A 12089-nucleotide genomic window follows, 5' to 3' on the forward strand; every position below is an offset into this window, starting at 1 on the left:
CCTGCATTAGAAAACCACCTCTGGCACCAACCGGGAAGCATGGATACATTGCCAGTTCAGAGCACGCCCTTCAGACTGCCTTAGGAATAAAACGGGACAGGGAAAAGTACCCCGGGGGTAGCAGAAGATGCTAAAGGCATCAGGCCAGTAAATATTTCCCCAAGCCCCATGCGGGCTGAGGAAGAATACAGGACAAGAGCTTCAGTGAACAACAGACACCCCAGTGTTTATTAACTCCAGATTAGTGTGATAGGCACAATGCTGCATCCACGGGATCTCTCCCCACACTCTAAGCCTGCTCCTTCAGCCTCTTCAGTATCTCCCTCAGCTGCTCAATCTGGGTGGACACACTGCTCTTGGCAGTGCCCCCCATGGCTGTGTACTGCTCCACACTGTTGACAACGTTGAAGACCTGGGAGACGTCACTGCCGATCAGGGGGCTGGGAAGGCAAAGAGAAGAGAGGTCAGGGGAGAGAGAGGGTGCTGCTGGCTGGCTTTACATGCTCACTGCCTGCAGAGATGGGGAGGGAGTGGAGATGGAGCTTTCTGTCAAGGAGAAAGACCTCCTGCAGCCCTGCTTGTGCACTTCTAGTGCCTGAATGCAGCCTCTTGTGACAGATCAGAGTCAGCTCCAAGGGTTGAAGGAGGAACTTTGGAGCCAAACACCTGAGAAGGCTGGTGGCTGCAGGTCAGGGCATGACTTTCTTCCAGTCCCTCCCATTAGCTGCTGCACATGCTCCCTGGAACTGAATGGGGCTGATGTCCTCCTACAGTGTCTTCAGGCCCAGCAGCAGCAGAATTGGGATTCAGGCCAGGAGGATTTTAGGATGCTGTCCAGCTCAGGGATTCTGGGGCAGGGCACCATAAGGAGTCCCATACAAAGGCAGGCTGAGAGCCAGCTGCGAGGGAAGCCATGGCAAATAGTGACACAAACCTGATGCTCTTCAGGTCATCCAGGCTGAGAGCACTGATGGGGATGCCTTTAGTCTCGGCGAGGTGGACGGCCTTCCCGGAGGCAACGTGGGCTTGTCTGAAGGGCATCTGCAGTGAGAAGCAGAGGCCAGAGTCAGTGACCAGGCAACAGGGGTGTTTGTCAGAGGAAAAATGGATGTTTTCCCTTGTTTGGCTGGCTTGTGTTCACTTAGGGAAGTGTCATGTGAATCCAGGTTTGCTGACCCAGACTGATCATCACCTGGGGACAGAAGAGAAGGCCTCATCTCAGGCCCTCACTGAGCAGCATTCTGCACCCAAAGAAAGCACAGCTGCAGGTCTCCCTGTGATACTTACTCCTTTATGGACCAGGTAGAGAGCCAGGTCAGTAGCAAGCATCTCAGGGGTCAGTGCCTTCTCCATGGTCTCCTTGTTGATCTGCAGAAGGGAGGGTCTGAGTGAGACATTATCATCAGGGCCTCCTTAGGGACACGTTGGTGGTCAAAGTGAGGGAAATTATCTGCAAGGGCACTGGCTCTAAAAGGACCCTCTGACCCCCTCAGAGGTGATAGTGGGGGCCACAATGACTTGCCTGGGAGAGCTACATCTTAGGACCAGTCTAAAGATCTTTTAATTGTGTTACTCACAGAACATCCACTCCAGCCTTGTTCAGAGAGACTGAAACCTCACCTGGAGGGTAGAAATCACTCCAGTGGCAACCTGGAGCACAGCATTCAGAGTGTCCACAACATCAAAGACAGCCTCCTTGTCCTCCTGTGTAAGAACAGGGATGGAAATTGTTGTTAAGGCAACCTGCTGCAGCCCAAAAGCCCACAGCCAGAGCAGTCCAGCCAGCAGAGCAGGTGGTGATCCCTGGGGCTCCTGCTATGGCTGGGTGTCACCTGCAGCATGCAGAGCAGTGGCAAATTGCCAGTGCAGTGGCCAGGCTGCTCAAGAGCAGAAGGTCACTGTGTCTGTACAGAGGGCTGGTGTGAAAACTAATATCTCTTTTACATCTTTTACCTGCAGATCCTTGTTGTAGGTGCTTGGCAGTCCTTTGAGAACCATGAGAATAGCAGCCAGCTGCAAGAGAAACAGGTGAGGCAGTTAGTTCTAGGAAGAGGAGGACATTGCCCCAGGAGTTGTTCACATTTCTTTACAGAGAGGCAAGAAGAAGGAACATCCTTCAGCCCTGCAGGAGCCATTTCCCCAGCCCACTCCTGCCCTTGGCAGGCTCACCCGTCCAAACACTCGTCCAGCCTTGCTGCGGATCAGTTCCAGGCTGTCAGGGTTCTTCTTCTGAGGCATCAGGCTGCTGCCAGTGCTGAAGAAAGGTGTGGAGGGTAAGGTAAGCAGGACCCCAGTCCCTACAGCTTCAGGTTGTGCAACCTACTGGCCCAGCCCTCTGAAAGCAACACAGAGGTTCCCCTTCCCCAGACACCTTGCTAGGGTGTAGGCAAGCAGTGAATTGCATGTGCTGAGTTTCTCATGGTTCCCACAGCAAAGCCTTTGGTTTTGCAGTCCTGTCTGGAGCTACCATGCAAGAAGGCTTCCCCTCAAAGCCCTCCAGAGGTGGCATCAGTAGCCAGGCTAAGTGTTGCTGCGTCCTCAGAGGGGAAGGCTGTGCCTGTGCCACCCTGAGAGACAGGAAATCTGTGAGGACTGCAGTCCTGGCTAGTCCAGGCAGGGCTTTGGCAGCATTGCCAGCAGAGGAGGGAGTTCCCTTTGCCAGCAGCTGCTGGGGGGGGAGTGTCTGGAATGCAGGCTTGGTTGAGTTGCTGGAATCAGAAATCAGTGATTGATACTGAGGAACAGTCACCCTAAGGCTGCTTTCTGCCAGCCTTTTAATGCTGTGTCAGCCTCATGCAGCAGGGAGACCCCAACCACTGCCTCATTCTCTCAGGAGGGGATAGCTCAGGAAGGGCTGACTGAAGAGCCCTCTGCCCTCAGTCCTACCTATAAGCATCTGAGAGGGTTACAAATCCAAACTCGCTGGTACTGTAGATGATGAGATCCTCAGCCATCTTGCTCAGGTGGATCATCAGCAGGCTGGCCACAGAGAGAAATTCCACTGCAGGAAATTAGGAAGTGAAAAAGGTGCTTCTTTTTGCCTGACAAAAGAGCTTTGGCCAGATTTACATATGAGCAAACAGTTTTCCTGTATAATTACTTCCTATTGAGGGATGTCAATGCACTTATTAAACAAAGCCACCTGTAAAGGTCTCAGGTGTCTGCCTGTAACAGTGGTGGGAAGAAGTGTTTGAGTTGTGCTTACCCACAAAGTCTCTCTCACTGACAGCATCCATGCTGTTCAAGCTGATGGAAGCAAAGTCCAGCTCTGTAAGGAAGGTGATGGACAGAGGAAGTCAGGCTTGATATGCAGCTTGAATGCAGCAGGTTGCTTGTGACTGTGAGCCCTGGAGTAGTTCCAGGAACACAAACAACCTGAGTGGGAACTTTGTTAACCCCTGGCAGCCAGTGTGCAGCAGAGCTGGTTCTGTTTATGCTCCCACCATTCAAGCACCTGCTGTCTCACTCCAGTATAAAACCTTCTGCCTTAAAGAGTCCTTAGGAGCTACCTCCCACTCCTGACACTGAGCAGCAGATCGCACTTCTCTTTGTTTGTTTGTTTTTTTACCCTCCATCCCCATGTAAGTTTTTGCAACACATGCAAAATAACACCAGGACAATGCATCAATGCTTCCCTCCCACCTAGATGTTACCAGATCTCTGCCCCTCAGCCACAGGAAGACATTTACCAGTACACAGCAGCTCCCTGTCAATTGCCAGTGGGTTGCCAGCCAGAGCACCACTGCCAGGGAGAAAGAAGCAGAAGTCATGCATGAAATCCTGCACACTCCAACCAAACCTGAGCTCTAGCAGGCAGTGAGACACCTCTCTGAACACTTCTCTCCCCCCATTCATTTTGGTGTCACACAGTGTGAGGCTCAGCAAACTCTGAGCTCTGGAATAAACCAGAAGTTCTCTTCTGTGGAAGGTTTGCCTCATGAAAGCTTTTTAGTTCTTAACTTCAAGAAGGGAGAAGAAGAGTGTCTCCATGGTGGGAGTCTTCCCTTTGGAACAGTTTCCTCATTGGTGAGAGAAGCAAGGCTTGCACCCTTGCAGCTCTGCACTGTATGGTACACAAATCCCAGTGGTTCAGGGGATGTAAAGATCTGCTTCAGCCATTTCACAGAGCAAAATAAGGCCCAAGGAGCACAGAGAAAGTGAACTTTACCTTCCCAAAGGCAAGACATTGATCCTCCTCTTCACTTCTCCCAGACGCTCAGAATCCCGGGTCAGAGCAACAGCATGGCTGGAACAGGACAGGAGACAGGGAGCACCTCAAGTCAGAAACTGTCCCACAGCTCAAGAGGTAGGAGTGGCCAAAGGCTGGAGTGTACAGGGAGTCAGCTCCACAGACCACTCACTGCTTGGCTCCTGGCTTGGACACTCCACACAAGGAGTCCCTGCTCCAGATTCAAGGTTGGCTCTGGTTTGTCACCACCCACAGATGCCCCCTCAGAGAATGATGCACTTCTAGGCTCAAGTGAGCAGGGCCCCAAGGGTGGAGAAGGCTTCCTGCAGCCAAGTGTGAAAGGTGCTTGGTTACCTGAGCAAGAACTGGCTCCATCTGATGGGCTGAGCTTTCTGCAGGTGAGTGTAGCCAGGCAAGATGACATCAATTTCTCTGCATGGGAAAGGAGAGAAAGAGCTGAGCAGCAGCTATTGGGATGCAGGGCAGTGGCAGGTACCCTCCAGGGTTTCCTAGCAAGGTGGTGAAGAGAACTTCTTCAGCCTGTGTTGTGCTGAGGCTGGTGTGTCTCTTCCCCTCCCTGTCCCTTTTCAAGCTAAGCACACTGGCTTTAGATCTGCTGATCTTGCAGTGTGCTGTGGCTACCTGAGGCCTCCCTGGACAATTGCCAGGTGCACTGAACCCTCTGTAGCAGGCAAAGATTCCCCAGTCCCCAGATGGTTTGGAGGGTGGTGTGTGAGGAGGAGAGCTAGAGAGAGAGTCACCACAGCTGAGCTTTTCTCATACACAGCAACTTGAAACATGCTCAAGTTCCCTCCTCCTTCAGATGGATTTGGTGCCTTCCAAAGCCTTGTGTGCACCTCCACCCTCAAGTGCTTTGCTAGGGTGCAGTGGGGGAAGAGGAAGGTCTCTGTGATACGACCTGTGTGGGAAGAGGGGCTGCTGTCTTTCTCTGTGCTACCACACAGCACTGCCTGGCTGTAACCTGCTCCACAGGAGACCCTGCTGCTGCCCTGATGGTGTCAGTCAAAGAGCAAGCTGGAAGTCTCCTGCCCCAGCAAGGCCAAGGCCATGGATTTGGAAAAGGACTCACATGGCAGCACGTTCCACCAGGGTCTTGATGAGCTGCAGGAGGTGAGTGGAGATGATAGAGAGGGAATTCTTCAGGAACAGCTTCAAGTCAGTCACCACCTGTGTGAGATTGGCCACAGTCAGTCACAGCAGGATGGGACAGGCTTAGTGAGTGGCCACTTGTGCTGCACAGGAAACCCTGCTTGTGTTGTGTGATGGGGAGGTGCAGCTCCTCCCATCATGTGCTCATCTTGCTGTGGTGGTGTCACTCTGCCTTGCTCCCCAGGAGGAGAGCCAAAGGCTATTCTGGTTGGAGGTCTCCTGAAGTGAGGTGTGGGAGGAGTCCCAAGCAGCTCTGTACATACCTGGTCATTCCTGCTCCTCCCAGTGTGCAGCTTCCCAGCTACATCTCCAATCAGCTCCTGAGGACAAGAGGAGGGTGTCTGTCAGTGCCTCTGGACTCTAAGCAGGAGCCTCCACATGAGCAGACCTCCTCCCTGCCCAGAAGGGACTCAGCTCTGGGATCCTGTGAGTAGCCATGGGGTCTCTTCTGGGGAAGGGCAAGTTTGGGTTCAGTGCTGGTACAGTGCCTCTTCCACCAAAGGGGTCTTGGAGACACCCTGGGCCTTCAGTGCCACAAGGTGCAGAGGAATTTCCCCGAGGGACAGAGGCACAGGCACATCATGCCAGGCAGATCTAGCTACAGAGGAATGGGAGCAAGAGGTTAGAGAGGACCCAAACCTTTAGCCTGCGTTCGTTGGCAGTGTGGATATCCTCATCGCTTTGGGTCACCACAAAGACTCCTTTAGACCATTCCTCAGAGATCTACAAACATCAGCAGAAACACCAGTCAGCCCCTACTGCTCCCCTGCTGCATGTGGGGCTGTCAGTGTCCCCAGCAAAGACCAACTTGTGCCATCCCAGTGGAAACCAAAGTGTGGATCCAGTCCCAGGCGAGCTCTGGCATTGCTGTTCTTTCAGGCCAAGGCTGGCTGCTTGCTCTATCCTGAGGCTGTCTACTGCACTTGGTGGCATCCATCTCTCCACCCATGATGGTTCTGCAGTTCAATTTGGGCAATCACTTTGGCCAGCATTTCCTTTCAGAAAGCACTTGAGCCCCTTTCTAGCCCTAAGGACTAGGTCATGAGGACACTTATAGATACTTTTTAGGGGAGCAACTCAGGGAGGCTGCTACAGATGTTGTCACTTAAGCAACCATTCAGTTGAAAAATAAATACCTTTTCCAGGCCACTCAGGATCTTCTCCAGCTCAGCTTTAGATAGGATCCCAGCCTTCTCCAAGGCTTTGGCATAAGCCATGCTCCCCTGGATATCCACTTCAGACAGTCTCTGATCATAGCTAATGGAAGCATTGAGGATCTCCATGACTGGATCTGTGCTTCCACTGAATCTTCCTCCCCACAGTTTATTCCCCTGAAAGAGAGGAAAAAGCAAATTAAAGAGGCCTCACAATTTCAGACTAGGTCCTGTGCACTATCCAGCATCCAAGGATCTGTTTACCCAGTACAGAGGCTGTGCTCATCTATGTCATTACATTGTAGTAGCTCTGAGCAGGTGGCTCCTGAACTTCAGGACCTTTGGGAAGTAGTTGAAGAGTTGGAGAGCTTGTCACTGTCACCAGAATCCTCCAAGATACTTTACCTCTGCTGGACTCTGCAAGGAGTCCTTGAAATTAAGATCAGGGCATACAGTGCAAGAGGCAGCTGCAGGTCAACAACCCTTTGATAGCCTTTTAGAGGGGAGAAAAAGCAAAGCAGTCAGTAGGGAATGTAGGTGAAAGCCAGTATGCTCCAAGTCCTTCTGGGGTTGTTGAGATAACAGAATGATGTTTCCTTGACTGACAAAGCATTTGAAGGATCTCCAAAGTCCATGATGTCCTTCCAAGCTTTGGCATAATTAGGATAAAACTGGTTAAGGTGCAGGGTACAGAAAGGGAGGTCTTGGATACCTTTCAGCATCAAAAACGTTCAGGGAAGAAAAAAAAAAGAAATCAACAAAAAAAGGTTTTAAAGCAGGTAGAATCATAGAAAGAAAAGTTGGTTTTCCACCCAAATCAAGACTCATGTGGTAACTTCACACACTTGAATGTGTCCTCTACATAAGTACTTCATGGGGTGACCAAGGACAGGCACACAGTTCCAGCCATGCATCACAGCAGGGGAGTGTGTGTGTGTGTGAGCTTTTTTCCTCACTGATTCAGATTGAATGGGGTCACTAGCTAAGAGCTGTGCCTGTCACTTGTTGAGAAGCTTTTTGCTTGCCCAGGGAGACACCCCCTGAAGCCCTGACTCTGGGAAACTTGCCCTGAAGTGAACAGGAATTTCATTCGGGCAGAGATTTTACAACTTATCCAAGACCTGAAACTTATCCAAGGCCAGCAGGCATAAAAAGGAAATTGGAAGGCATTTAAAGGAAGAGTCTAAATACAATTGCCATGGCAGAGTGGACATTTAGACACCCATGTCAAGTTCTTCACTATGAAGGTCGTGGAGCACTGGAACAGGATGCCCAGGGAGGTGGTGGAGGCCCCATTCCTGGAGACACACAAGGTCAGGCTTGATGGGGTTCTGAGCAACCTGATCTAGTTGGGGATGTCCCTGCTTACTGTAGGGGGGGTTGGACTAGATGACCTCTAGAGGTCCCTTCCAACCAGTGCTTTCTGTGATCCCAAGTCTCTTCTCTTGCTGTATGCTCTAACTACCATGGACAGCAAGAACCTGGCCAGGCAGCTGCAAGCTACTCTGCCAACCTGGGCTTTATCAGCCAGACAAAGTGCTGCTGGGTAACCTTACAAACTTCCTCCTAGTGACTGTCTCCAGGTCTGTGCCAATCCTGCTGAGACAACAGATCCCTGCCTGAGGACAGCAGCAGAGAGCCTGCAGAGGTAAGGGTGCAGGCATCTGCTTCTTGGTGTCTTTAGGGCAGCTCTGTCAGAAAGATGAGGGAAGGCACAGGTGGGAATTGGGACTGAAAAAGAAAAGTTGCATGCATCTGGTGCCCACATGAGCGTGGCACAGGGGATGCTGAATTAAAGGCCAGTAGCAGAGGCTAAGTGCTTGAGGGGAGCAGGTCTGTCTAGGCATAACTTCAGTGTCATGAGTTCCCATCAAAGCAAGAAGTGGGTCAGCAGAAGCACTGCAACACATACATTTGCAACCAAGAAATCAAAACTGAAAGAAAGATTGGCTTTAGCTAGCCTCAGGACCCTGGCTGGAGAGGTGGCTAGAACAGTCTGACAGCTGATAGACAATTCTGTGACCCAGAGCAGAGGCAGCCAGGGTTGAGGTAGCCATTCAGAAGGCATAACTTGCCCAGACAACGAGTCACGTCTCATCTACCAGGCACAGAAACTGAAAACGCAGCTTTTGTGCAGAGAAGCGTTCACACAGGCTGCTGGAATTAACCTGCTGTTAGATGCAAGCCATCAGGAATGGACTGCACTGCTATTGTCCGTCCCAGGTAAGACTCCGAGGCAGAGGCAGGCTGCCGACTCGACTGAGCTGGTGCCTGCCAGAGCACCCCGAGACCACCCCCCGGAGAAGCAAAGTTCACCCTCACCTCGGCTGCCATTTCCTTCGTGTGTTTTCTTCGTGTGCTCAGAGATCTCGGCAAGCAGTGGAACCTACGGAACAGCAAGGTCAGGCTCGGCTCTGCCCCGCTCCCCGGCCCGGCTCAGCCCGGGGTCCCCGCTGCCCGCTCGGTCGCTCCGAGAGCCGCGGCCCCGCAGCACAGCACAGCACAGCCCCGACTGCGATCGGTCACTCCCCGGCCCCACCGCCCCGCTTTTACACGCCTCGGCGCGGGGCTGGCTGCTTGTCCCGCCTCGTCGGGGCGGGGTGTCCCCGGGGCTGGCCCCGCTCCGGGCCCCTCTCCCTCGGACCGGCAGCGGCGCCGCAGGGTTGTGCCACAGAGGTGAGGTTTTGCCTCTGTGCAATGCCAGGCGCCTTTAAGGGAGTTCAGGAATTGCGCCCCAGTTTTCTTGTCCCTTTTTTGGGGTTTCTGTCCCTTAGGCAGCCCTGTTTTCACAGGACCGTAGGATAATTCAGGTAGGAAGGCACCTAGTCCAGTAGTCTTTCCTGTGCTCTTCTCCGTCCCAGTATTCATCCTTCTTCTGAGCTGGAGTTGAGGACGCAGTAGGATTGTGCTGGGCGTGCTGCTTTCTGTAGCAGGAAGGATAGAGGCAGAGCGGCATGGCCAGCGTCAGGCAGGGAGTGGCTACCCAGCCTGAATGAACAAGGATGGTCTGCTGCTGGGTTTCCTTCCTCTTCTGAAGTCCCTCATTTTTAGTTCTTGCCTGACAAGTTCGTCTTTTATAGATATCTTTGCCCTTATTCTGGGCTTTGACAGGAGGTTGATGAAGATTTGGAAAAAATAGTTAGCACTAGATTTACAGCCAAGATGGATCATACAGAGGGAGAGGCTTTACCTCGTGGTGTTTGTGATAAGGGCTCAAGCCTAGCTCTGGGGAACATCAGGGGTTGGTCTCCCTCAGAGAGCAGTTGTGACCCACAGGGCTAGCAAGTGGAAGGTGGGATCTCTCACCTTTCAGTAGCCCCTGTGTCAACTTTGCTAGTTGTCTTTTCAATCTATTAACCCTATATATGTGTGGAATGCAACAGCTTTGATTTCTACTGTGTGTAAACAGTTGCAACACACCAGTGAAAGCTCCAGTCTCTGTTCCAGGCCTCTTTGTAAAGTTTTCCACTTGTCTGTATGTGTATCTCTCTGTAATGTGGGTAGAATCACAATGAAGTTGGTTTGTGTTGTCCCTGGCAAAGGGGAGCCCAGTCTAGATGGATATGGATATGTTGCTGTCTCAAATTCATCCATGGTACCTCAGGCAGAGCATTTCCTCTGACAGCTCTCTTGTGATGGCAGAAAAATGTTATTAGCTCAGATTCTTTACCAGAGAGCCATGGGACTGAAAGAACAGGCACAGCAATTTATTTAGGAGACAAATATTCAGCAGGACTTTTCAGACCAAGTCCAGAGTAGTGTCCAAGCTGCTGATCCTTCTGTACAGATCTTCCTGGGCTAAGGGGCAGGGCTTTAAAAACCCAGATCACAATGAGTCGTCATAGGGTGATGGCGAAAGTCTGAAGATACTATGGACCACACACTCCTGCAATGTCTGTGGAGCTTCACAGACCTCCACAGGTTCCTCCCAGTCTAAATTATTTCACAATTGTAAGAAAAGGGGGAACGAGTGGGAAGTACCAGTGATTATGAGCTACTCATTTCAGCAGGAGACCAAGATATGACATCTGCTCAGATGTCCCTTCTCCTTTCAGTTTGGGAGGGCCTTGTGTCACTCAGCACTGGCCACGAGGAACAGTGCTGCTGGGAGCAAGAGAAAATCTGTTCAACTGAGGCCTCTGAAGGTAGGGAGCAGGAGCTAGAAAACACAAACTGGGAAAAAGCAGGGAGTGGCACAGATCAGGAAAACTTAGAGAAAATAACTGTGAGCTGGGCAGATGAGGAGATATCCCTCCTTCTGACTCTGTAGGTGTTGGGTGTTAGTGTCACCACTCCCTTTCTTGCTCCTTTTCCCTATCAGCTCAGTGTGCCTAAGTGATTTCCTGGCCACAGCTAACCTAGCTGGAGAGTGAGACACAAGTGCCAAAACAGAAACACAGCAGGAAGAGAGCAAACACAAAGGAGGTTTATGACGTAGTGATTGAAATGTGCTGTTCTTTAAATGCCAGGAGTTTAGGGCCAGAATAAGGAGATTGAGGGCTGAAGAAAGGGAAGGTTTCTGTTGCTGGTTCTTCTCCCACATATTTAAAGCACAAATGCTACAAAGGTAGGGTGAAAGCATTTTGAGTCTCCTGGGATGCTTTGTTAATGGGAGGAGATTTAGCTGGTGGCAGTTTGTACTCAGTGCTGCAGCTCTTAACCTAACCAAGGTGAGGCAATGCTTCTGTTCCTGCCACTACCTGTGTTTGACAGAGTCTTGCAGTACTGAGTCAATAACTGCTGCTGCTGCATCAGCACGGAGAGCAGGCTGCTGAGCAAAACACCAGCTTTGAAATGCTGCTGAAAGAAACTGTGCCTGACAAAACTACTGCTGCTGTGCTGTGGGTGCCAGGTTCAAGCTGGTTTAGTATTTTATGAAATCTGCCCCACCTTCCCTGTAGACAACTGCCTTCCTCTATCTTTTGAATCAAGGAACAGGCATGTTCCATCCAGAGATCATTGTGGAACAACAGTAGGGAATAATGTTTCAAGTGTTTGTTTAATCAGATCTTTAAACCCTTTAAAAGACACAGAGCTGCTGCATTCTCATTCCCCAAGTAAGGCTTTTCCTGGTCTTTGTTCTGATGATATTTTTGTAAATACAGAAAGAAGGTAATGTAAGATTTGTAAGAGGCAGCCAGCTGTGCCAGTCTCTCTTCAAGCATTCTGCCCAAGATAGCTTGGCCTGGGTCACACAGAGGAAAAAGTTTGACCTGAGACTGAGCAGCTCCTGTGCATTGGAGGAAACCACAGCCAAAGGTCATTTTGAGATGGGCTCAGTGACCTGTGGATTGACCTGCTGGCCAAGACCTGCCTAAGACTATGCAAATTCCAATGCCAGGTGGTGAGGAGACTTCTTTTGGCCACTTAATGCTCCCTGCCAGAATGCAGACAGGCAGGTGTACTCCTGTGAGGAGGACAGTGATAGCTGGAGATGTAGCATATGCTGCAGATGCAGTACCAGGTGTACTTTGTGCACGCACACAAGCTTCTCTCAGCATGTTGTGGAGCCTGATCTGGCACTGCTGGATCCAGCCTCGGTAGAATCATGGAATCATTTAGGTTGGAAAAGATCT

General features: G+C 51.1%; 1 protein-coding gene across 2 annotated transcripts; it reads right to left on the reverse strand.

Annotated features, from left to right (window-relative positions):
* Window positions 1-289: 289 nt before the first annotated feature.
* Window positions 290-8847, reverse strand: LOC128976812 (argininosuccinate lyase). 2 transcript variants are annotated; one of them, XM_054394181.1, is made up of 16 exons: window positions 8836-8847; window positions 6496-6690; window positions 5999-6082; window positions 5623-5679; window positions 5280-5377; window positions 4544-4621; window positions 4169-4246; window positions 3690-3742; window positions 3206-3268; window positions 2887-3001; window positions 2170-2254; window positions 1954-2013; window positions 1621-1704; window positions 1288-1368; window positions 935-1041; window positions 290-440 (listed from the first exon to the last, which is right to left on the reverse strand). In XM_054394181.1, exons 1-16 carry the CDS (start codon window positions 8845-8847, stop codon window positions 290-292), a joined length of 1401 nt encoding a protein of 466 aa, XP_054250156.1. The 2 variants fall into 2 exon arrangements, with proteins under 2 accessions (XP_054250156.1, XP_054250155.1); XM_054394180.1 differs by having other exon boundaries at window positions 8830-8847.
* Between the last annotated feature and the right edge of the window lie 3242 nt (window positions 8848-12089).

This window comes from Indicator indicator, chromosome 30 (assembly GCF_027791375.1).
Source record: "Indicator indicator isolate 239-I01 chromosome 30, UM_Iind_1.1, whole genome shotgun sequence".
NCBI lineage: Eukaryota > Metazoa > Chordata > Aves > Piciformes > Indicatoridae > Indicator > Indicator indicator.